The sequence below is a fragment of the Perca flavescens genome, chromosome 1 (genome assembly GCF_004354835.1).
Source record: "Perca flavescens isolate YP-PL-M2 chromosome 1, PFLA_1.0, whole genome shotgun sequence".
Taxonomy (NCBI): Eukaryota; Metazoa; Chordata; class Actinopteri; order Perciformes; family Percidae; genus Perca; species Perca flavescens.
Window position 1 is genome coordinate 9,056,925 of NC_041331.1, and position 27,289 is coordinate 9,084,213.

Below are 27,289 nucleotides of genomic sequence, written 5' to 3' on the forward strand. Positions count from 1 at the left end.
AAAGACAAAGAGATGTGGATGAAAGTTCCAAAAATGCTAACAATTGTAAAGATTATTCTGTCACACATACAATGTCAAAAGTTTTAGAACACCCCAATTTTTTTAGTTTGTTATTTAAATTTTAGCAGTTCAAGTCCAATGAATAGCTTGAAATGGTACAAAGGTAAGTGGTGAACTGCCTGAGGTTAAAAAAAAAAGTAAGGTTACCCAAAACTGAAAAATAATGTACATTTCAGTATTTTTCAGGGAACAAGAAATGGGTAAACAATGTAAAGCTGTTCTGCAGCAATGGAGGTTGATCAAGCTTTGAAAGTTGGTGCTACCAATTCCCACAGGTGTTCCAACTTGTCTGGATTACTTACAACCCCATCTGTTTGTATAAAAGTATTGTTGGAACACACTGTGGTACCATACCCTCGTGAGCATTATTTGAACAGTATTGTACTGCAGATAGTAGTGTGTTGCTATAAAAATGGCGGGGAAAAAGCAATTAACAATGGAAGAGAGACAGACCATCATAACACTTAAGAATGTTGGTCTTTCCTACAGAGAAATTGCGAAGAAAGTCAAGGTGTCAGTGAGTACAGTGTTCTTCACCATCAAAAGGCACTTAGAAACTGTGGGAAACTCTGACAGGAAGAGTTCTGGCAGACCCAAAGCCACAACACAATCAGAAGACAAGTTTCTGAGAGTCAACAGCTTGCGTGATAGGCGGCTCACAGGACAACAGCTTCAAGCACAGCTTAATAGTGGTAGTAATAAGCAAGTCTCAGTTTCAACTGTAAATAGAAGACTTCAAGCTGCAGGTTTGATAGGTCGAGTTGCAGCAAGAAAGCCATTGCTAAGACATCAGAATAAGAAAAAAAGGCCTGCGTGGGCCAAGAAACATCGTCAATGGACTACTGAAAACTGGAAGAAGGTGCTACGGACTGATGAATCAAAATTTGAAATCTTCGGTTCATCACACAGGACTTTAGTATGCCGTCGAGTAGGCAAAAGGATGGTTCCTCAGTGTGTGACATCAACTGTCAAACATGGAGGAGGAAGCAAGATGGTCTGGGGCTCTTTTGCTGGATCCAGGGTCGGTGATTTATACACTGTGAAAGGCACCCTGAACCAAAACGGCTACCACAGCATTTTGCAGTGCCATGCAGTACCCTCTGGTAAGCGCCTAATTGGTCAGGGGTTCATCCCACAGCAAGATAATGACCCAAAACATAAGTCCAAGCTATGGCTTAACTACCTTTGGAAAAAAGAACAAGATAGTAAGCTTAAAAACAGGGAGTGGCCAGCACAGTCACCAGACTTAAACCCCACTGAGCTGGTTTGGGATGAACTGGACAGAAAAGTTGTAGAAAGAATGCCACGAGTGTGTTCAGCTGTTATATCTGCCAAAGGGGGCTACTTTGATGAGTCAAAAATTTAGAATACATTTTGGTTTATAAATTGATTCCATTATTTCTTTTTTAACTTAAATTGTTCATTTGTTCTACTCTTTCATTTCAGAGTACAATAAGACATTGAACTGCATGAATTTCAATAAAAACCTGGAAACATTGGGTGTATACCACCTCATATTAACAAAGCGACACATGGACCACCATTTTGGCTCAGGTGATAGAGCGGTCGCCTACCGATCCCTGGCCCTGCAATTCCATGTCGAAGTGTCCTTTGGCAAGACACTGAACCCCCGAATTGCTCCCGAGTGTAAATGTGTGTGAATATTTATCTGATGAGCAGGTGGCACCATGTATGGCAGCCTTGGCCACAGTGTATGAATGTGTGTGAATGCTGAATGGTTCCTGTACTATGTTAAAGTGCTTTGAGTTGTCATTAAGACTAGAATAGTGCTATATAAATACAGTCCATTTACATTTACATAATAGATAGCAAAAGGAGGACACAGATGCAGTAAAGTATGTAGACCTATTACAGCTGAAATTTGAAGTATAAGGTTCGTGAAAAATTGAGATCCTGGAGAATTCATCCAGGCATAAATCTGGTCTTTCTGTATTTAATTTGAAAGTATCCCTTTTTTCAATTCCCTTTCATTCCATTCTTTCTTGCCCCAGACACCATGGTGAAACATCTGCAGTCCGCAGATGCCTGTCGCAGATTCTCTGAATTTCGCCAAGAGGCCAGTATGTTGCACTCTCTGCAGCATCCCTGCATCGTCTCTCTGGTGGGCATCAGCATCCATCCACTCTGCTTCGCCCTGCAGTTAGCCCCCCTGGGCAGCCTCAACTCCGTGCTGGAGGAGAAGCACAAAGGCACAGGCACGTACAGATATCTGCATCATGTCATTTCCCACCTGACGTTTGTCTGAAAGCCCGTTTCTGTGTTAGGTGAACTGAGGTTATGTTTTCTCATTGTAGGCTCCGGGTACATCCCCCTTGGTCACATGCTTACTTTCAAAGTAGCCTATCAGATTGCTGCAGGACTGGCTTACCTTCACCGGAAGAGCATCATCTTCTGTGACCTCAAATCTGACAACATCCTGGTGTGGTCTCTGGAGGTCTGTATATGGGTTAGAGCTGCAAAGATTAATCGGATAATTGATTAGGTGTCAACTATTGAATTAGTTACCAACTATTTTGATAATTGGTTTGAGTCATTTTACAGTTTTGTTCAAAATAATAGCAGTCCAACATCACTAAACTCATGAATCCAATTTTTTGGTAGAAGTGATATTTCTACATGGCAAATAATTTACTAGTAAGTGTTGTAGAGTCATAGAAAACCAACAGACCCAACAGTCATGACATGCATGCTGCTCATTCTGTGTAATTAAGGCCCGAGCGCCGACAGCGGTGAAGGCCCAATTGAAACTGAAGGAATTATTAGGGCCCGAGCACCAACAGCGAAAACTGAAGGAATTATTATTACACCAAATGAATTGGCTTTTTGAGGGGCTTAACATATTCAAAAACTCACCAAAATTGGCGGTCGCATCAAGTCTGGTGAAAATTTACGTATTTTAAGGGTTTTGGGAATAGGCGCACAAAAATGGCTCGCTAGCGTCCCCTACTAAGTTAAAAAAATTGAGCCCCTGCGGTTTGTTTAACGAAGACTCACGAAAGTTGGTACACATATGTAACATGTCAAGATGTACAAAAAACGTCATGGGAGCCATACCCTAAACCCAACAGGAAGTCTGCCATTTTGATTTCAAAGTTCGAAATTAGTGCAATTTTGGCCATTTCCACGTCATACTTTAACAAACTCCTCCTAGAGATTTCATCCGATCAACTTTAAATTTGGTCTGTGCCATCTTTAAGACATTAAAGATGAAAAGTTGTTAAAATAAAAACTTTGTCATAGGGCTTGGCCGTGGCGGGGCGGCCATTTTGTGCGTTTCGCCGCCAAAACAGGAAGTGGGTGTAACTTGAGTGTACATTGTCCAACTGTACAAAAAACGTCATGGGAGCCATACCCTAAACCCAACAGGAAGTCCGCCATTTTGATTTCAAAGTTTGAAATTTTGGCCATTTCCACGTCATACTTTAACGGACTCCTTCTACAGATTTCATCAGATGGACTTCAAACTTGGTCTGTACCATCTCAACACCTTAAAGATTAAAAGTTATTAAAAGAAAAACTTTTCGTCAGACGGAGTGGGCGTGGCGGCCATTTTGAATGTTTAGTGATGAACAAAGAAGTTGTTGTAACTTGAGTGTACGTTGTCGTATCTGCCTGAAATTTCTCACGATTGACAAGGGTCCAGGCCTGAGGACACCTACAGGCCAAAATTGACTTTTGGTCATAGCGCCCCCTGCTGGCAACAGGAAATGCGCCTTATATGACAAACATCATCCGATTTACATGAAACTTATAATGTGTGGTCTACATGTGATACTGAGCCGCCCCCTATAATTTAACCACGCCCACTTAATCTTTCATAAATGCTAACCCATCTAGGGTAGAGTCTTGTGTGAGGTATCATTGAACTCAGCAGAGAGGTCCTTCTTCATTGGTGATGGTTTGACCCGCTCCCTAACCTTTGGCCATGCCCCCTTTTATAACTAATGACCCGTTTGATGTAGACCCTTGTGTGAGGTATCATTGAACTCAGCAGAGACTTCCTTCTTCACAGGCGTCAATTATGGCCCATATTTAAGGAAGGAAGGAATCAAATCTTGTGCATGCTGGTTATAGTGCTTTTCACACTGAAATACTTAGCAAAATGGGTCGTTCCAGTCATTGCTCTGAGGAACAGCAGACTTTGATTAAAAAGTTGATTTTAGAGGGGAAAACATATAAAGAAGTGCAAAAAACTATAGGCTGCTCAGCTAAAATGATTTCAAATGCCTTGAAATGGCATCCAAAGCCTGAACAACGTGGGAAAAAACAGTCAACTACCATTCGAATGGATCGAAGAATAGCCAAAATGGCAAAGGTTCAACCAATGATCAGCTTAAAGACTTAAAGTTACCTGTGAGTACTGTTACGATCAGAAGAAGGCTATGTGAAGCAAAGCTATCAGCTAGAAGCCCCAGCAAAGTCCCATTGCTGAAAAAAGACAATTACTGAATAGGTTGAAATTTGCCAAAGGACACATTGACATTGAGGAGAATTCTGTGGACTGATGAGAGCAAAATTGTTCTTTTTGGGTCTAGGGGTACAGTTTGTCCGACGACCCCCATGCTAAAATTCAAGCCAGAGTACTGTGAAGACAGTAAAGCATGGTGGTGCAAAAATCATGTTATGGGGATGTTTCTCATACTGTGGTGTTTGGCCTATTTATCGCATACCAGGGATCATGGATCAGTTTCAATACATCAGAATACTTGAAGAGGTCATGTTGCCTTAGGAAATGCCTTTGAAATGGGTCTTTCAACAAGACAATGACCCAAAACACACCAGTAGGCGAGCAAAGTCTTGGTTCCAGATGAACAAGATTGATGTTATGGAGTGGCCAACCCAATCCCCAGACATCAGTCCCATAGGTGACATCAAAAATGCTGTTTCTGAGGCAAAACCCAGTAATGCAAAGGAATTGTGGAATGTAGTGCAATCGTCCTGGGCTGGAATACCTGTTCACAGGTGCCAGAGGTTGGTCGACTCTATGCAACACAGATGTGAAGCAGTTCTCAGAAATAATGGTTATGCAACTAAATATTAGTGCAGTGATTCAAAGTAAAGCAAACCCTTGAGACATTTTTCAGTTCATACAGTAAATGTTTGAGTTTGTAAAGAAAAATGCAAATACTGCTATTTTTTTGAACAGCCTAATATTCCTTTTTCTTCACATTCTGTAAAGGTATAACACAAACTTGATCAATTTTGGTCATGTTTTGATTTGGAATTGAATGTGCAGTGTTCCCAATGCATTGATATTATGGAATTAAAAAGCTATTCTAAGGATTTTGAGTATTATTCACTTTTTTAAACGCACTGCTATTATTTTTAACACAACTGTATATAAAAAAACTTAAATATTGTCTGATGTCAGCTTGTTAAATGAATATTTTCTAGTTTGTTCTCTCCTCTGTGACCGTAAACTGAATATCTTTGAGCTGTGGACAAAATATTGGGCTTTGGGAAACACTGATCCACATTTTTCACAATTTTCTGACATTTTATAGACCAGGCAACTAATCGATTTATCGAGAAAATAATTAACAGATTAATCGACAAATAAAATAATCGTTAGTTGCGGATTATGGATTACCATAAAAAAGTTATGTTATATAAATTTTTGATTTGGGTTCATTGACAATATTCTAATGTATTCATAATATAACATATCAACATATCGGACTTCAGTAGTAGAACAATAGAGTCCTGATTTCCTGTTTCATTTGTTGTCCCTGCTGTTTTCACAGACCACTGAACTTTATCAGGACAGACAGGCATTAAAAATACTATCAATAGACTTGAATCTTATCAACAAACTATATTTTCTAAGGATGCAGACAGGCTTGCCATTTCTATCATCTAACTTGTTCACTAATTCATGTATATTCTTCCAGGTGCAGGATCCAGTTAACATTAAACTGTCTGACTATGGCATTTCTCGACAAACTTTCCATGAGGGAGCGTTGGGGGTCGAGGGCACACCAGGTTACCAGGCTCCTGAGATCCAACCAGGCATCGTTTATGATGAGAAGGTACCGATCACCTCTTCTTAACCCACATTAAGTGATGTGTGATATGATTAGTATAATAGGCCGTACACACCGGGACGAATATCGGCGCGCGTTATTCCCCAGCGTTTTTCAACGCATTTTTTGTGTTCACACCCAAGCGATTTTTGCTGACGATAAGCCGAGTGAACATGCAAATTCATTCCCTGACATTAGATGCCGCTTAATGTAAAAGAGAAATACCCCGGTACACAAGGTGGCGATTGTCAAACGTTTGTGGGAAAAAGTTACAAGCCTATGTACAATTAAGTGAAATGAAACTCACCATCGAGGCCCATTTGCTCTGCAATACCACTCCATAGCAGTTCTATTTTGTCAAGATTTTTGTAGTCGCTGTCGCATTTGTCATAAAGTGCTTTATGTTCCGACACCATGGATGTATTAGTCCGACACCAACGAGACCAGCGCTCTACGTTAATCTTGCCTTGCATCTTCCTCGTCTTATTTCTTCCCGGCAGTGTTCTTCGCCATTACGTATGTGTGCTTGGCAAGACCGTTTTGTGTTTGAGCGCCCCCAAGTTGTGTTTTACTGTAACTTCAGAAGGTTCAGACACGTGAGCAAAAGCGGCAATCTCATTGGTTGGATAGTTTTTGACGCGGCGCGTCAAACCAATAAAACAAACCCGAGGCGTTTTTTTTTTTTAAATGACGCTTTTACGCGTGCCGTTTTTTGCGTCGGTGTGCACACTCACATTGGCGCCCTTTGTTTAGTCACAAGGTGTTAAACGTCGGCAAATAACGCGCGTGAAATTCTGTGTTTTTTTTTCATGCTAATCTGTTAGCTACTGCTCCTTTGCGTCAAAAGGAGCCAGTTGAGGTGGTTTAGCATCTAGTAAGGATGCACCCTGGGTGCCTCACTAGGGAGATGTTCCAGGCACGTCCAGCTGGGAGGAGGCCTCGGGGAAGACCCAAGACTAGGTGGAGGGATTACTGTATATCTCCACCATGGCCTGGGAACGCCTCGGGATCTCCCACTCAGAGCTGGCCAACAGTGGCTAATGTGGCTCGCCAAATTAACAAAGCGTGTACTTGGCTTCTGGTTACATATTACGCACATAAGGGGTTCATTCCCATCCAGCCTGCACATATTGTTACTAACTGGTTTTAATGATGAAAATTAAAAAGGTACCGTAACCCAGTATTTACATTTTTTGTTGATGAATTTTGCCTAAATATTTGGGAGCCCACATATCATGACCTTCTCTGTGTCACATGTCCATGGGAAAGGCAGTGTAAACAGGATTTCCTGATTATGTAATGTGATAAACTATTTGTCATATTAAAGTTAAAGACCCCCTTTTTACAACTAAACGGTAAAACTTGGATTTTATATAACTGCCTTTGAGTAAAATTAAGATAAAGTAATTGTCTCTAAGACCGGACTTATTCTCTGACTGCATTAGCATTAGCAGCTTCTCCACTGTCCAGGGTTGACGTCAATTTTAGTCAATATATTTTGAATTCAGCCAGCATGTGTTTTCTGTGCTGACTAGGCCTGTAACAATTATTACATAATTGTCTAATAGTCAATTATTTTTCAAAATCATAATTATTATTTTTCTTTGTTTAACCGCAGTTAATTGCTAACATTAGCTAAGGTCTTAAGGGGTTTGGCTGTTGAAAGTAATTGTTGATTTTGTTTAGATATCCAAATTGTAATTATATAAGTAATTATAGGCCGGACTGTTGAGTTAAAGCTATACTAGTTGTCGTCACTTGAGCCTATACACGTTCATACCAACAAAAATGACAAGGGTGGATACAGTTAAACAGAATTGTATAATAATAAAGGGGCGTTCTTTACTTCATAGACTGTATTTGTGTAACTCAGAGATGGGAAGTAACGAAGTACAAATACTTTGTTACTGTACTCAAGTAGATTTTTCAGATATTTTTACTTTATTTTACTATTTATTTTTGTGGCAACTTTTTACTTTTACTCCTTACATTTTAACACGAATATCGGTAGTTTCTACTCCTTACATTTTAGAAAATTGGCTCGTTACTTTAGTTTTGTACAAAAGGTTGTCTATCAGGAGTGATTGTGAGTGCATGTCGGAAAATAGCGTGGACACACGCATCACACCGCGAGCGGGCCTGCGTGCCACACGGAGAAACAAATGAGAGAAAAGAAAAAGACACTATATGCTGTCTGGAGGATAATCAGTTAGATCGTGTGTGTGCGTCCTTGAGAACTGTAAGTCGTATAATTTATGTTGTCAGTTAATGTAAGCCTGTCGTTGTATTGGTCTATAGTTCTTGCAAATGTAAAGTAAGTTAGTGATTTGTTTGTGTTCACCTGTTAGCTAGATTGCATGTTGCTTGATCTTAATAAAGCATCTAAAGAGAGAAGTTGTCTCCGTCCGTGTTTTAACACAAGTTGGAAACAAGAATGGTCATGTCTCCGTCCGTGTTTTAACACAAGTTGGAAACAAGAATGGTCATCTTTAAATACATTCCTAATCTAGTCCTCATTAACAAGTTTCAAATAATTTCACTGGAGTTACCGTTATTATTTTTCGTCATCAATACCAAATTCAATCTAATTGGATGGGAATATACTTGACGCACCACTACAAGACGACTCGACGGCACTCATTTGCGGCAAATCACATGACAGATCCCAGAGATTCAGCAGACAAGCAGCAAGACATTTCCAATCATCCTTGGCCTTATCTGAGAGAGATGTTTAGGCATCAAGAATGATTCCTGGCGAATGTGCTGTGTAGCTCTTAAAGTATGGGGAACTTCTTAATTAATGTCTGTTTAGTAATTCATATTTAATCCTTTATTTTCTTTCAAGAAGCCATATCTGAGCACACACACATACATGTACATTCCTTTAAATGTTAAGGGGAACATTAAAAAAGAGAAACTGGATCCGCAAATTCTCACAGAATCACAATTGAATTCATATCTTGCTACTCAGTCAGAATCTTATTAACCTGGAGTCCCAGTCTCTGTCACATTAATCATATATGTGATGTTTTAGGCCTATTGACTGACATCCATTTAAAATTCAGGCAATGGCATATAAAGAGCCTTTTTTCCATGTCTACTGAAGTTTCTCAGCTTGCACTCTAGTAACATTTGTGTGGTCCAGGTAGCTTTGCATAATCATTCGTAAGGCTACTTTTACTTTTATACTTTAAGTAAATTTCCAAGCCTGTACTTTGTTACTTTTACTTGAGTAAAGAAATTAAATCAGTACTTCTACTTTTACCAGAGTATTTTTTAACACAAGTATCTGTACTTCTACTTGAGTACGAGAAGTGAGTAGTTTTGCCATCTCTGGTGTAACTAGAAAATGCATTTCCTGCAGAAAATGCGTGGGAATGCTGAATAGCTGAATTGCTAAAAGCTAAAATGGAAGAAGAAGGTGAAGTAGTGAGAATAGTTGAAAAAGTGGAAATCGTTTTAATAAGTATGAATTTCATTAAAAAGTTAAAAGCTGCCGCTAAACTGAATTGTTGGCTTTAAAAGTTCAACGATGCCAAACGATGTAGAACATTGAGTTCTGAATTTATTTATTAAGTATAGAAGACTTGTAAAAATGCTATGAGAAACATGTATTAAAATGCAGAAATGAAAAAAATGTTTAAAAAATCTCAAATGGATTGCACTGCACTACTGAAAAACTTGGAATTTGAAATGTAAAAGTGTCAGTTGGAAGCTGAACTGCATTACCTTAATAAGCTAACAGTGGAAAATAATAAAAGCTGGAAGCTAAAATGTAATACTGTCAAAATTGGAAGTTCAAATAAATTGACTAAAAAGGCTGAAAGTTTAAATACTTTGTATTATTATCAGCCATATTCATTGCGTAGAACAAACAAGCATGACCCTAAAGAGCTGAGAGGTGAATATATTGCCTGAAAAGAAACGGGCTATATACATGGATGAAATCACAAATGACCCTGGAGGGAGGGAGGGAGATAGAGAGAGACAGAAGGAGGGAGGGAGGGAGAGAGAGAGGAGTGATAGAGAGAGAGAGAGTGAGAAGGAGGGAGGGAGACAGACAGACAGACAGACAGAGAGGGAGGGAGACAGAGAAAGGGGGACAGAGTCAGAGAAGGAGGGAGGAAGACAGAGAAGGAGGGAGGTGGACAGAGAAGGAGGGAGGGAGACAGAAAAGAGAAAGAAGGAGGGAGGGATAGATAGAGGGAGGGAGGGAGGGAGGGATGGAGACAGAACGAGGGAGGGAAGGAGGAAGGGAGACAGAGAAGGAGGAAGGGAGACAGACAGACAGAGGGAGGGAGACAGAGACAGAAGTAAGGAGGGCTACAGTGAGAGACAGAGAGGGAGGGAGGAGGAGGTAGACAAAGGCAGAGGGAGGGAAGGAGACAGAAAGATAAGGAGGGAGACAGACAGACAGACAGACAGACAGACAGAAGTGGAACGCAAAGGATATAGACTGTTCATATTAATGCCTGTAGTATTCAAATTGACTGTCTGTGAAAGGGTTGTCATGGCTACTAATGAAATGTGACCATGTTTGTAAACACCCTTTGATGTCTGTGATGAGATCTCTTTGATGTGTAATCACCAGAGCACCTGCACTTAATGTGTCACCTGTGGCACACTGCAGCTATTCAGAGACACAGAGCGAGCTCTCAAATAAATGATCACACTGCAAAAACGATAAGGGGTATCAGTCAAATAACGTAATTGTGACCACCACAATGCCTTTGTGAACGTATTGATATAATATTTATGTGGATAAACTTAAAAATGTTGGCATATCAGCGATTTAAAAAAAGTGGTTCGCTCTGCATTTCACTCAGAAATGTGGAGGATTTTTAACAGGGCAGCAAATGGAGGAAGATTTGGAACTATTGTCATTTGGAAGCTCGCCGAGCCAAAAGTATAAGACGCATCGCATAACTAGTGCATGACAAGTAAAAATTGTGGGTGTGAGAGCAATTTATAGAGAAGTAACTAAGATAATTTTTTCAAAGCTTCACACTCTAATTGATGACATCATCACTCTAAGTAGCCAAAAACACAGAAAAATCCTGAAATGATCACTAAACTTTAACAGCTTTTTCACAAAAACTGTAAAAGACATCAAAACACTGAGCACACCCCGAATACCTGAATATTTTGTGAACAATTTAAAGTTTGAGTCACGTCTGTAGGTGAAAGAATGTAGGAGGAGATACATTTTCAAGCAGAAGAGGATTTGAAGCATGCTCTCATTGACTTCAATGTTAAAAAAAGTGTTAAAAAGCTTAATATTTTAAAAAGTATAAATAATAGAAAAAAAGTTGAAGAAGTCCCATCATTAGCTGAAAGAGCTGAACATTTTAAACGTTCAATGGTTTTAATAGCTGAAAGTATGCAGAAGTTACAGAGAGCCAAAAAACGTACGGAATAATAAAAATGGCCGAAAAGAATAACATTAGTTGGAATGATGCTGAATCAGCATTCCCACTAATAACAATAGTTGGAATGTTGCTGAATCAGCATTCCCACTAATAACATTATCTGGGTCACATAACAGTGATATAACAAAAGATGTATCCTGGAATTCGTTCAAAACTCTTTTTTTTTTTAATCTGCAATTATTTCTGAGACAATTAATTGTACGGCTACATTTGCAATTGTTACATCTCTAGTGCTAACTTCAGTTCAGTTCAAGTTTATTGTCATATGCATATTAGTACAGAGTACCACAGCAATGGAATACAATGTGCCTTGGCGCTCTCTCAGCACTAGTCAATAATAGAGATGCACCGATTGACCGTCCGGTGACCGGATTTGGCCGATTTTCACGTCATCAGCCATGACCGGCGACCTGCCGGTCAGTCTGACATATGCCGATTTTATGCTGGTCAAATTCATTCGGGCGCCGCGTGATTAACATTGCGCAACATCAGCACCACACGTGCATATGCATGTAGCATCGGCGCACTGCTGCTCAATCAGCTGTTTATGAAATGTCATAAAGTCGTAATTATACACTGCTCTGCAGAGCCGTCTGTTCTACTGAACTCTGGCGAACGGTCAGCCGCTCCCTCTCTCCCCTCTGAGGCTGAAAAACTGGAACATAAAATCCGCACTCACGCAGGTCGGTGAAATATTACAGCTACAGTTTATTGGAAAATGACTTCGATGAATTTACTGTTTATCAGACCTCAGATGAGACAAGAAGCTAAAGTTAGCAAACGCTGTGGTCCCTCTGCCTCTGACACCCCGCTGACCACTGTAGGAGACGCTGTCTTAAAAGAACTTTACTGTTTAAAACGCATTCCAGGTTAGTGGGTATGCATGTGTGTGTTTTGAGGAATATCTTTATACTGCATTAAGGCTATATTTATTTCATTTTTATTTATTATTTATATATGATTGTATTTCCATTACCTGTTTTCCCTGTTTTCATACATACAGAAGTTTAGTTTAGTAAATATATCAAATTTTTTTAGTTGGATATTGGATGTGAAAAGAAGGAAATGGTTCTTCCAAAACATTGCACTTTAAATGTGTGTTAATTTCCCACACCAGGAGCAGTGTTGCCACAGTTACTTAGAAAAAGTAACTTAGTTACTTTACAGATTACTTGATTTTAAAAGTAATTTAGTTACTTTACAGATTACTTGATTTTAAAAGTAATGAAGTTAGATTACAAGTTACTTCATTAGTTACATTCCGCAACTGCCGACAACACCTCCACAGCCTCAACATAAAAATGACAACCGGTTTACTGTGAGGCAGCTCGGCATTGCCAGTAGTAGGGATCAGCTTTATTATGGCATGAAAGAGAGCTAGTCAACCGTGTTTAAGGGCAGCATTTCCTCTACAACATACTGCCCGACCAACTCCTTCAACTCTCCCCCACTTACTGGTTTTGCACCGAAGTCCAGCTTTTGTTGTTTGGGTGGTGGGGGACCTCCTGCTCTCTGCTTTGCACCACCTGCTGGGACTTGCTCTGTAAGTTTGACTGCAGTGCTGCGACTCCAAATGTTTCTTCAAATTTGACGTAGTGTTTTTGTAGCTAGATAGCATTTTGTCGCCATCAGCAGAGTGTACAACGAACCTTAATATTGCCGTCTTCAGCTGACACAAACTCAAAATAGTGACTGTATTTCCAGCTAGAAAACGCGCATCTCTCTCCTCCCTCCATTGTTGTTTATGTTTATGTCACTGTCCACATGCTGAAAACGTGACTTGTCGCATACGTGACTTCACTCCCCAAGACGCAAGAAGAAAGCAAAAATATATATTTTTACTAAGGAAAATGACAAAAATAGTAACGCACAGTGACTTGGATAAGTAACTTTAATCTGATTACTGGTTTGGAAATAGTAACGCGTTAGATTACTCGTTACTGAAAAAAGTGGTCAGATTAGAGTAACGCATTACTAAGTAACGCGTTACTGGCATCACTGACCAGGAGTAATTTATAGTTCTATTTTATAGCGATCGATTTATCTGTTCAAAAAATGTTCTATGTTCTATGCAAAATGTAAAATTTTCTATTAAAGAAAAGATAGAAAATAAATATTTGTATGTGCTTGTAAAGTGTTTAGAAAAAAATGAAATCGGTATCGGCTGGTCAAACTAAATGAAAATTTGGAAATCGGAATCGGCCTAGAAAATTGTAATTGGTGCATCTCTAGTCAATAAGTAACAATTATAAAAACATCCAAGCACAGTAAAAATAGTAACCTCAGACCTCAGCATTCTTTCCTGTTGTACTATCATTCAGTAGCCTTATTACCTGGGGGTAAAAACTATTCCTGAAACGTGATGTGCACGTTGGGATGCTCTGCACACCTCTCCCTGATGGAAGGTGGGAGAAGAGATTGTGTGCAGACCACAGCAGGGTTTTGGTCTATATGGCTGGCCGAGGCTCCTCCTTGGTCTATATGGCTGGCCGAGGCTTACAGAAAAATATCTGTAAGCCTCCACCTCTATTCATCAGCCCCTCTCCCACAGAATCTGCTGACTTCAGCCAATCATACACCTTTCCTCCTCTCCTGGAAGTTAATTGAACTTTTTGATGAGATCTAACTATTCTAATAGGATGCAGACAATGCCGGAGAGAGAATAAATGATGAAGCAAGTGGAAAAAGAAAGTGTAACAGGAAAATAAATGTAAAACAGCTTCATGGCTGTTAACGTGTTTGCCAGCTGTTAAGTATCTTGGCAAGAATTGGAACATGTGTCCGTGTTTGTCAGTTGGATCTTGACATTATACAGTAACGCTACTAAAAAGCAGCTACAAGCCATTTGTTTATAGGCTTGGATAATATCAACAATACTGAGTGACAAGATTAGGAATCCAAAACATGGATTGTTGATTGTAGTTTGAATGTAATGAATGAATGAAGAGTGTGGTCTAGAAATTTGTGTCTATTAGGTAAATATATACAGTATATATTAGGGCTGTCCAAAACGATTATTTTTTAAAAGATTAATCTAGCGATTATTTTTTTCAATTAGTTGACTAATCTAATGATTCATTTTTCAATTAATCTAACGATTAATTTTTAAATTGGTGATTATTTTCCCATTGCTCAATTATTAACAATTTACACAAAACAAATTTCAATAAGGTTCAAATCTCTATTTATTAAAATTGTTTGGATTTTGGGGAGACTATCTTGGACGGAAGTCACTGATGTAGTCAAACAACTACACAGTGGCAAAGCCCCGGGGATTGATGAGATCCGTCCAGAAATGCTCAAGGCTCTGGGTGTGGAGGGGCTGTCCTGGTTGACACGCCTCTTCAACATTGCGTGGAAGTCTGGGACGGTGCCAAAGGAGTGGCAGACTGGGGTGGTGGTTCCTCTTTTTAAAAAGGGGGACCAGAGGGTGTGTGCCAATTATAGGGGTATCACACTTCTCAGCCTCCCTGGTAAAGTCTACTCCAAGGTGCTGGAAAGGAGGGTTCGGCCGATAGTCGAACCTCGGGTTGAGGAGGAACAATGCGGATTCCGTCCTGGTCGTGGAACAACGGACCAGCTCTTCACTCTCGCAAGGATCCTGGAGGGAGCCTGGGAGTATGCCCAACCGGTCTACATGTGTTTTGTGGATTTGGAGAAGGCGTATGACCGGGGCCCCCGGGAGATACTGTGGGAGGTGCTGCGGGAGTATGGGGTGAGGGGGGTCTCTACTCAGGGCCATCCAATCTCTGTATGACCAAAGTGAGAGCTGTGTCCGGGTTCTCGGTAGTAAGTCGGACTCGTTTCAGGTGAGGGTTGGCCTCCGCCAGGGCTGCGCTTTGTCACCAATCCTGTTTGTAATATTTATGGACAGGATATCGAGGCGTAGTCGGGGTGGGGAGGGGTTGCAGTTTGGTGGGCTGGGGATCTCATCGCTGCTCTTTGCAGATGATGTGGTCCTGATGGCATCATCGGCCTGCGACCTTCAGCACTCACTGGATCGGTTCGCAACCGAGTGTGAAGCGGTTGGGATGAGGATCAGCACCTCTAAATCGGAGGCCATGGTTCTCAGCAGGAAACCGATGGAATGCCTTCTCCAGGTAGGGAATGAGTCCTTACCCCAAGTGAAGGAGTTCAAGTACCTTGGGGTTTTGTTCGCGAGTGAGGGGACAATGGAGCGGGAGATTGGTCGGAGAATCGGGCGCAGCGGGTGCGGTATTGCATTCAATCTATCGCACCGTTGTGACGAAAGAGAGCTGAGCCAGAAGGCAAAGCTCTCGATCTACCGGGTCAGTTTTCGTTCCTACCCTCACCTATGGTCATGAAGGCTGGGTCATGACCGAAAGAACGAGATCCAGGGTACAAGCGGCCGAAATGGGTTTCCTCAGGAGGGTGGCTGGCGCCTCCCTTAGAGATAGGGTGAGAAGCTCAGTCATCCGTGAGGAGCTCGGAGAGAGCCGCTGCTCCTTGCGTCGAAAGGAGCCAGTTGAGGTGGTTCGGGCATCTGGTAAGGATGCCCCTGGGCGCCCCTAGGGAGGTGTTCCAGGCACGTCCAGCTGGGAGGAGGCCTCGGGAAGACCCAGGACTAGGTGGAGGGATTATATCTCCAACCTGGCCTGGGAACGCCTCGGATCCCCCAGTCGGAGCTGGTTAATGTTGCTCGGGAAAGGGAAGTTTGGGGTCCCCTGCTGGAGCTGCTCCCCCCGCGACCCGACACCGGATAAGCGGACGAAGATGGATGGATGGATGGATATCTTGGACGATGTGTGGAATGGGGTTTGGTCAGGCCCTGCAGGTTGCTTATTTACCAACAAAGCCAGGGAGATGCAATTTAGGGTCATACACAGGCTCCATATCACACCGGTGAAACGCAATAGGTTTAACCCATTGCTCTCAAAATTTTGTAATAAATGTAAGATTTCTGAAGGTACATATTTCCACTGTATATTTGAATGCCCCTTATTAATGACTTCTGGGTCAAAATATGTAAGGAAATTGATGTTATATTCAAGAACAAACTAGCTCTTACTCCCGTCAGCTGTATTCTGGGGTTAAATACTAAAGCATTGGGTCTTGGCTCCTCCAAACTAAGGCTGCTGGAGCTGGAGGTGCTTATCTTTAATGCAAGGAGATGCATTCTTCTTCTGTGGATCTCAGACTCTTTTCCCACGATTTCACAATGGACTCGGAGTGTGTTGGAACTTCTCCTATTAGAAGCTATTAGCTTCTGGCTCAGAGACATGCCTTTTCGCTTTTTCGAAATCTGGGACCCCTTCTTTGACTATATTGGGGAGGATGGTGCACGGACCCTTCAGAGTGGTCTCTATGGTTTAGCATGGTCTGAGATCTCAAAGTACATTTCCAGGTGACATACAATAGCTTGAGTAACCCAATTTGACTGATTATGTTGAGTATGCCTCAAATGTGCAAACCTTCTGTGTTTTTTGTTTAGTTTTAGTTTTATTTTTATTTTATTTTTTTTTTTTTTTTTGTCTTGGTTGTTTATTTTAAGGGGTTACGGGTGGGCTAAAAGGAGGGATTTATTCTTTACTCAGTGGCTGTATTCCTTTATGTTGTATGTGCCTCGAGGAAATTTAATAAAGATATGTTTATAAAAAATGTAAAAAAAATGTTTAACACTGCACTGTTCCAAGTAAGATTTATTTTTAGTGCAACCTGAAGCCAGATGTAGGCTATCAATCCAACCGCAAAATAAAGTCACTTTCAGGAGGAATACAAAAGTAAAAACTTAAAGTAAACAGAGAAAGTGCAAAAAGAGTAGTGCATGAGAGATTAACCTGTATTTGCTTTTTTAACAGTAGGTAAAATAATGAATACGCTCTTGTTTAACATCCAAGCTCTTCTCCCTTTAATTGAACTTTAATTATTTGTATCTAAAGGCTGGTTAAGCACTGTAGGGAGGAGAAGTTAGACAGTTTTTTTGTCTCGTTCCAGTGATTGGCACATCTGGGTGATGGCGTCGGATATGTGTTAGCATGTTAGATGTATTTCTTTCATACTCCTCAAACCTGCAGTATTTAAATAAGTGATTAGTCCTATTAAGCTTTCTCCTTTCATTTGTCACCCGATCTGTATATAATACAACTTATTATGCTACATAAGTTAATACCGCCAGTATTTTACATAATACTAACAAGGATGAGAGAATCAGGTGTCTTTGTCTTTCTAGCGGGGATAAAAACTGTAGACATTATGAAGAGTGAGAAGGTGCTAGACTCAGATTGAGGTCGGACTTCCTTATAAGAATATTAGCCAGAGTTTTCCATAACATACCACAAACCTTAAGTATATCTTGAGTCACTACCAAGTGATGTCACCACAGAAGTAGTTCAGTGATTTGGCATTGCACAACTGTTTGTCTCTGCAGTTATTCTGGGAAGTCCCACAGCGGCAAAGTGCCCTATCACTCTCTTGTGACCACTTAGAGACAGGAATCCTCTCAGCTATTTTGGTCCTCAGATATGGGTTTCAAGGATGAGATGAACAAGAAAGGAGAAAAACTGGAGTATGTGTTTACTTTATAAACACAAAGTATAAGTGTTTGTTTTTTTAAATCACACTTAATGAACAAATTTGCTCTTTGGAGTCAATTGCAAATGAGGGAAAAACAAGGCACTCTGATAAATCGACTCCAGAAGATAAGAGGAGAGCAAGATAAGCCAGAGTTGTGTTGCTGTGGAGTATCTGGCAAGTCTCCATTGTCATTATCAGTAAAAGTCAAGCAATCATTCACCTTCCCCCCTTCTCCTTCTGCTGGTTAGTAAAGGAGTATAGTTACACCTCATCTTTCAAAATACTTTTATGGCATTATGCCTTGCTATTGGGGTAGGGGGAAAATCATATGTATCGTGATTTTTTTTGCGACGATTTTTAAAATTGAATTCCTTTCCCTAGAAGTTATACTGTATATATATATATATATATATATATATATATATATATATATATATATATATATATATATATATATATATATATATATATATACACTACTGGTCAAAAGTTTTAGAACACCCCAATTTTTCTAGTTTTTTATTGAAATTTTAGCAGTTCAAGTCCAATGAATAGCTTGAAATGGTACAAAAGGTAATTGGTGAACTGCCTGAGATTAAAAAAAAAAGTAAGGTTACCCACAACTGAAAAATAATGTACATTTCAGAATTTTACAAAAAGGCCTTTTTCAGGGAACAAGAAATGGGTAAACAACGTAAAGCTGTTCTGCAGCAATGGAGGTTGATCAAGCTTTGAAAGTTGGTGCTACCAATTCCCACAGGTGTTCCAACTTGTCTGGATTACTTTCAAACCCCTCTGTTTGTATAAAAGTATTGTTGGAACACACTGTGGTACCATACCCTCGTGAACATTATTTGAACAGTATTGTACTCTAGAAAGTAGTGTGTTGCCATAAAAGTGGCGGGAAAAAGGCAGTTAACAATGGAAGAGAGACAGACCATCATAACACTTAAGAATGTTGGTCTTTCCTACAGAGAAATTGCAAAGAAAGTCAAGGTGTCAGTGAATACAGTATTCTTGACCATCAAAAGGCACTTAGAAACTGTGGGAAACTCTGACAGGAAGAGGTCTGGCAGACCAAACCACAACACAATCAGAAGACAAGTTTTTGAGAGTCAACAGCTTGCGTGATATGTGGCTCACAGGACAACAGCTTCAAGCACAGCTTAATAGTGGTCGTAATAAACAAGTCTCAGTTTCAACTGTAAAGAGAAAAAAAAAAAAAGAGAAAAAAGAATTCAAGCTGCAGGTTTGATAGGTCGAGTTGCAGCAAGAAAGCCATTGCTAAGACGTCAGAATAAGAAAAAGAGGCTTGCCTGGGCCAAGAAACACTGCCAATGGACTACTGAAGACTGGAAGAAGGTGTTATGGACTGATTAATCAAAATTTGAAATCTTCGTTTCATCACGCTGGATTTTTGTACGCCGTCGAGTAGGCAAAAGAAGAACTTTCTGAAGAATATTTGATTTTCATTGTAGAAAGAATGCCACGAGTGTGTTCAGCTGTTACATCTGCCAAAGGTGGCTACTTTGATGAGTCAAAAATTTAGAATACATTGATTTATAAATTGATTCCATGATTTCTTTTTTAACTTAAATTATTTATTTGTTCTATTCTTTCATTTCAGAGTACAGTAAAACATTGAACTGCATGAATTTCAATAAAAACCGGGAAAAATTGGGGTGTTCTAAAATATATATATATATATATACACTCACCTAAAGGATTATTAGGAACACCATACGAATACCGTGTTTGACCCTATCCTATCAATATTGGCCAACATTTCTAAAGAATGCTTCCAGCACCTTGTTGAATCAATGACACAAAGAATTAAGGCCGTTCTGAAGGCAAAAGGGATCCCCCACACTATAACACCCCCACCACCACCAGCCTGCCCAGTGGTACCAAGGCATGACGGATCCACGTTCTCATTCTGTTTACGCCAAATTCTGACTCTACCATCGGAATGTCTCAACAGAAATCGAGACTCATCAGACCAGGCAACATTTTTCCAGTATTCAACTGTCCAATTTTGGTGCCTCATGCAAATTGTAGCCTAATTTTCCTATTTCTAGTGTTACCCGGTGGGGTCTTCTGCTGGTGTAGCCCATCCGCCTCAAGGTTGAGCGTGTTGTGGCTTCACAAATGCTTTGCTGCCCACCTCGGTTGTAACGAGTGGTTATTTGAGTCAAAGTTTATCTTCTATCATCTGGAATCAGTCGGCCCATTCTCCTCTGACCTCTAGCATCAACAAGGCATTTTCGCCCCCCAGGACTGCAGCATACTGGAGGTTTTTCCTTTTTCAGACCATTCTTTGTAAACCCTAGCAATGGTTGTGCGTGAAAATCCCAGTAACTGAGCAGATTGTGAAATACTCAGACCAGCCCGTCTGCCACCAACAGCCATGCCACGCTCAAAGTTGTTTAGATCACCTTTCTTTCCCATTCTGACACTCCGTTTAGAGTTCTGGAGATTGTCTAGACCTGGACCACACCCCTAAATGCATTGAAGCAGCTGCAATGTGATTGGTTGATTAGATAATTTCATTAATGTGAAATTTAACAGGTGTTCCTAATAATCCTTTAGGTGAGTGTATATAACAATGGTTGATGAAGCAATTGTTCACCTAAACATTTTTTGTTACGTTACCTACATCATATCGGTTTCCAGCAAAACAGAGCAAAAGCAGAAAATGTTGAAAATCCATGTTATAAATAAATGTCAGACTGACTGACTGACTTGTGATGTGCATTCTTCTTGGAAAACAATTAGTTTTTAGAAATGTCTCATCATATATTGTCTCTAGAAGTGTATTATTTCTCTTTCGTTTTGTTAAAGAAGGAAATGAAAATCCCAATACTCAATACTATCGAACCGCAATACTTCTAGAATCACAATAAATGAAAATCGCAATACAAATCGAATACAATCAAGGACAAAAGCATATCGTCCCAGCCCTACTTGCTATGGTTACATGTACTGTTTACTCATTTTAAGTTTCATCTTTTTCTTACTATCCATTTGATTGACATTCCTGACATGTATTACATAACCAGCCACACACTCTTAAAATCCAAGGCTGACTGGAGGTCTTAATATTTCCGAAACCTGACCTTGATTTTTTCTCTCATCACTGCCTAAAGGTGGACATGTTCTCCTATGGTATGGTGCTGTATGAGCTGCTGTCTGGGCGGAGGCCTGTGCTGGGACACCCTCAGCTTCAGATAGCAAAGAAGCTCTCCAAAGGCATCCGTCCAGTGCTAGGCAGTCCACAGGAGGTTCAGTTCTGCTGCCTCCACAGCATGATGACTGAATGCTGGGACACCAAGCCTGAGAAGGTGAGCCTCCTTTCTTGTGCACATAAATGTATTTGGCCGACGCAGTTTTTCAGTTTGCTCTGGTTTGTAGTAAAATAGACTCATTAACTGTACTGCTCACAGTGTGGCTATGGCAGTGTTTAAAGGGTAATTTCTTACAGGTTTTTTTTAACCCAGACCAGACAGCTGTATTCTCAGTAACGTGACAATCTGCATAAAAAACAGGTTGCTTATAAATCACTAAAATAGTAGTGACAGCACCGTTTGGCTTAGTTATCAATGCCGATAGAATATTGGCTAATACTATTGTTACTTACTTTATGACAAATTGTTTCAGCTGTGCTTTTTAACATGATGTCGTTGTGCTAACCGAGCACTATTAGCCTTTACAACAGAGCCGCTTCAGTACACTTGTTAGATAATGTTTCATTACTGAGTTCTTGGTTGATTTGTGTTTGTCGCTGTGTGTTCATGGTGGAAAATGAATTTAAACAAAGCGGCGTGTCAGAAATGCAATGCGCCATTTCTGTGTTTGTAGTTATTGAGGAGGAGAGGGGGGGTGAGGTGGAGGTTGGGGGTGTGGCCTTGACCAACTGCCACTTTGCTCGTTTGAAAGCCATGATGTCTCTCTTTCTCATGGGCAGGACAAATTCTCTGGGCAGGCAAAGCAGAGAAAGGGGAGGTAACTTTGCTCCTTATGACCTCATAAGGAGCAAGATTCCAGATTGGCCCATCTGAGCTTTCATTTTCTCAAAGGCAGAGCAGGATACCCAGAGCTCGGTTTACACTTATCGCCATTTATAGCCACTGGGGGACCATAGGCAGGCTGGGGGAACTCATATTAATGTTAAAAAACCTCATAAAGTGAAATTTTCATGCCATGGGACCTTTAACCTGTTAACCCCCACCGGCCCGGTAATACTATTACATAATAGTATTTAAACACAAAAGTTCAAAACTTTTGTCAATATGGACATGCTGTATATCGTTTGATTGGTAAAATTCGCTGCAATTGAATCATTCAGTTCATTTTACTGAAATCATAAGCACCAAAGCATTATTCATGATCTTAGTGCTCATGCTATTTGAAAAAAAAAAAAAAAAAAAATGATGATGCTTCCCTACCTGTACGCTGTCCTAAACGCTCAATCCGCGTCCTTTCCTGGCTTATATATATTCCTCTAGTCCGTAAGTGTCCACAGATCAAAAGTATAACAAGGTTTTTTCACAAGAATTAATCCAGGTTATGAATATTGTCCTGTAGAACCCATGCTAATTGTCCGCTAACTGTCTGCTAACTTCATTAGCCGATCTCGTTCCGTCTGAAATAATATATTTCTCCTTGCCCTGCACTGTGTTGCTGGGTATGTTTGTTTTCCTCAGGTTGCTGCCTACACAATGAAATTATCCCCACCTTTTTCTGTTAAGTTTTCACCCCGGGACAGCCCCGGACGCCCAACAAGCGCTCCCACTGTGGAGCGTCAATATGCTGTGTCATCTCTCTGAGCAGCCATCTTAGAAAAAGCTGTCATCGGCTATCAACACGTCAATCATGGCAGTTGTAGCCAATCACATTCCCTTTCCAACGGTATATAGCATGATAGGAATATCCAATGGGAACCAGTCCAAATGAATGGGTAACAGACCTAAGCCCCGCCTCCCAGAGCCAGCATGCGCATACATGTGATTTATGAGAAAAAAATATGATCAACAGTGTTTGAATGAATGTAAAAAGGTTTTTTAAGTCATTTTAAGTATTTTGTATGTTTTTTCTAATAGCATAGAAGTGAGTAAAAGCATTTAGCAACATTTGGTCACTTGGATAAGTTTTGGAGAGGTTTTGGCACACCGGTGACACTTGTTATACCAAATACTGAAAACTCCCTAGCTCCCTTTAGGTTAGGACTAGGGTTCTGAAACTTTATAGAGGTCTTCTTGACAAGGTCTAGACGGTATGTGTTGTGTTCTGCATAGTGTGGCACAAAGTATTTTTTTGTTATTTTTTTTCAAAAATTACGTTTTTTTATACAGGACCAAAATAACTATTTTGAACCATGTTTGAACTGCTGTAGTGTATGTTGTGTTTTAATCACATGCTAATGAAGCACATGTCCCTAAAGTAGAATAATTTAGGTTTCAAATGAAGCCTCATACATGCATTTTGGCCTTGCAGATCTTTAAGCTTTTCCCTTTGGGAACGAGAAATAGGCGAAAATCAGGCAAAAGAGGTGGATGTTAACAGGTTAACAAACCTTCTCCACCATCACAGAGACCAAGGGATAGGCCTGGTCATGTTTGCCTGTGAGAAGTCTGTGAAGAATCATGCCCTTGTGTAGGGTTGGGTACTGAGACCCGGTGCCATAACGACCGGTATCTACTGGACCAAATAGCAACACAGATTTTGGTACCTCATTTTGGTGCCAGCACTGAGACGTACAACAGTCTACAGCTAAAGACACAAACTAGCTGAATTATATGGCCACTGCCTGCCATTGTCAGAAAACCAACACAGACGGGACAATGGTGTGTTTACCTGAAACTGAAGCATTCAAAGTTATTGTAAAATACCAATTTCCCATCTAGTGGTTGTTTTTTTCATCTACTAACAATTTACTGGTGAAAATAAGTTATTGTTATAAGTTATTGATATTACATTTTTTTAATAAATGTGACCATGGGGTTTTCGTTGGGTCTTAAACAATATAAAAAAGTCTAAAATTTCAAAATTTAAATTTGAGGCCTTAAAAAGTCTTAAATTCGCTGAAGTATTGTTTTCTAGGTCTTAAATCATTTTCAACAGGTCTTTATTTTCCTATGTCAGTAGTAACGCACCGCTTTATAATTTTCTTTTTATTCTTTCGGTCGCTAGTCCAAAAATAATTGTCTGTATTACAACTACAACATGCAACTTAGTTTGCAGCCACTCTAGACACCGGTCCTATGTCAATGAGGAAATAGTGGAATTGTTTCAGATGATGTTTCCGGACTCTGATATCTGAGTTTTTTGATATAGGTCTAAAATGTAATTCATAATGGTCTTAAAGATGTCTTAAAAAGTCTTAAATATGACTTGGTGAAACCTGTAGAAACCCTGCCTTAGCAATAAACAAGCCAATCTTGTTTGCGTGTGTGTGTGTGTGTGTGTGTGTGCAGAGGCCGGCGGCCATGCGGTGTGTGAGGCAGATGCAGGAGCCCAGCTTCCCCTGCCTCAGGTACCTATTGCCCTGTGACAGCCACTCACAGCTCTTCCTGTCCCAGCTGCAGGGACATAGCGCTGTGTTCTGGAACGGAGACAAGGAAAACAGGTTTGTTTAAACTCTTTAGTCCGCTAAAAAAGGACTTTTCTTAGTCATACATTTCTTGAATTTTTTTCCCTTCACAATTCAATTCAATTCAATTTTATTTATAGTATCAAATCATAAAACGAGTTATCTTGGGACACTTTACAGATAGAGTAGGTCTAGACCACACTCTATAATTTACAAAGCCCCAACAATTACATTAATTCCCTCAAGAGCAAGCAGTGCGACAGTGGCGAGGAAAAACTCCCTCTTGGGAAGAAACCTCGGACAGACCCAGGCTCTTGGTAGGCGGTGTCTGACGGTGCCGGTTGGGGATGCGATGAACAATGGCAGTAATAGTCACATTAATAATGGAACAGTGACTTAAAATGGTAGTCGTAGTAGTTCATGTCATATCAGTGCACTGCAGGGCGTTACAGGATGTAGCCTGGCCCAGCAGAGCATGGATGAACGTAGCAGGAAGCAGCAGGGTTCAGCAGGACGCAGCATGACATTGCAAAGCACCGCAGAGCTTAGCAGGGAGTGCAGCAGGAACACGGGAGCTGCAACCAAGATCTTGGTGCCAGCGTTCTCCAAGGAAATACGCTGGGTGAAAAAACATAAGGACTCCGGGGAGTAAACTCCCCAGAAGCTAGGATTAATAACAAGCATTTCTGGGAAGGGATGCACACAAATGGTAATAGAAAGGGAGAGGAGAGAGCAGCTCAGTGTGTCAAAGGAAGGAAGTCCCCCAGCAGTCTAGAACTATAACAGCGTAACTAAGAGAGACAGGTCATAAGGAGAGGTAGCCTATTCGGGCTTGAAACTCTCCCCTGCCGGATCGGGCTGTGCTGGCCTGCCTCCCTCTACTTTTGTTATATTATTAATCTAACGACTATGAAGAGAAGCATGTAGGCCTGGTTAGGCGGACGCTGCAACTCCTCACTCCCATAAGCTTTATCAAATAGGAGAGTTTTAAGTTCATAAATGCGGTGACAGTTTCTGCCCCCCGAACCCAGATTGGGAGCTGGTTCCATAGGAGAGGAGCCTGATAACTGAAGGCTCTGGCTCCCATTCTACTCTAGGTACCACAAGTAACTCTGCATTCTGGGAGCGCAGTGCTCTAGTGGGACAATAAGGTATTAGGAGCTCTTCTAAATATGATGGTGGTTGACCATTTAGAGCTTTGTAGGTCAGGAGAAGGATTTTAAATTCAATCCTGGATTTTACGGGAAGCCAATGTAGAGAAGCTAATACAGGAGAAATATGACAGTAGGGAATTACAATAGTCCAGCCTGGAAGTAACATGCATGGACTAGTTTTTCAGCATCGTTTTGAGACAGGATATTCCTAACCCTTTCTTTTCATTTCCGAACAGTCCGCTGGCAGTGGGTGCCCGGATGTTCACTAGTCTTCATTTTGCAGAGCACTAGCGGGGTTTTACAAACAAAACTGCCTGTAAAAACCCAGCATAAGAATATAAACATATATACGTTTTGTTTAATTCTCTCTGCACCGCCGCTTTTACTCCCTCTCTCTCGCACAAGATGTCTGCAGGCTGCAGTTCAGTGCGGCTGCTGCGGTAGCGTGAGTCTCTCTCTTTTTTTCTGTCTTTTGTAAAAATGAGTCAAACAAAGAAAGGTTCTCCCCTCGTCTTAAGTCAAAAATCAATACTAGAGCAACCTACTTCCTTTTCCAGCTGCTGCAATAAATTTGCAGAGGAGAAGAAATCACTCTGCACAAAATCATCTGATAAGTGTTTGATGGTTATTTATTTGTGCTTTAGAACGTAATCACTGCGAAACAACCATGAAGTAAGCCTTATTATCTCTCTGTAAAATGACAGATTTAAATAGCTACAAAACATAAGTTCTGCTGGAGTATGTGATGTTAGCTGTTCACTGAATATGATGTGAAAGCCCCGCCCTTTTCTAGCGCTTAAGGTAATTGTTATGTATTGCTCCCAGGTTGACCCAGGTGAGCTCTGAATTGTCATGACCAGGGAAATACCCATGTAGACGGGCTTGGTTTGAATTTCCAAAAGGAGGGTTGAACCCTGATGACAACCCTAAAGAAAGAGGTATTACTTTGACTTTTAGTGCTCTGCATGCATTTAAACTACATTAAAACGAAAGTGTCCGATATCTAATTTACCTTAACAAAAGCAGTTTTATAAGTGCATATACATATGTGCAGACATACAGTATAAATCCTACAGCACACACTTTGATGCTTATACACCACAGTAGTCATAAACGCACACTACTGACTCCCAGGTGTCTGATGTAGCAGCTCTATTGTTTTCTGTGTCGCAGCAGGATTCCAGGCTAATATCTGGACAATAAAAGCAGCTCTTAGCCCTTCATACAGGTGGTGTTAATGACTGCTGCTGACTCCTGTAGTCTTCTTCCTGTTGTTAACTCCTACACTGTGATAAGACCTTGTTAGCTCCCCTCCCCCGACTCTCCCACTGCCACTGGACCTCAGAACCTGGGAACGTGCTGTGGCCAAGCAGCACCTTCAGTAATTTAAACACTGTCCATATTAACCCAGATAAAAGTCCTCCTCCTTTCTTTCTAACCTTCTACCCACACTAAGCTGGTGTAACATACAGCGCAAAT

General features: G+C 40.7%; 1 protein-coding gene across 2 annotated transcripts in view; it reads left to right on the top strand.

The window, feature by feature from the left end:
* Positions 1 to 27,289, top strand: part of lrrk1 (leucine-rich repeat kinase 1) — a 160,203-nt gene that overhangs the window by 101,972 nt on the left and 30,942 nt on the right. For both annotated transcript variants that reach the window (XM_028602230.1, XM_028602307.1), the window contains exons 27-31: positions 2,073 to 2,276; positions 2,376 to 2,515; positions 5,973 to 6,110; positions 21,214 to 21,408; positions 24,541 to 24,692. In XM_028602230.1, coding sequence (XP_028458031.1) covers positions 2,073 to 2,276; positions 2,376 to 2,515; positions 5,973 to 6,110; positions 21,214 to 21,408; positions 24,541 to 24,692 — 829 coding nt within the window. The remainder of the gene's footprint in view (positions 1 to 2,072; positions 2,277 to 2,375; positions 2,516 to 5,972; positions 6,111 to 21,213; positions 21,409 to 24,540; positions 24,693 to 27,289) is intronic.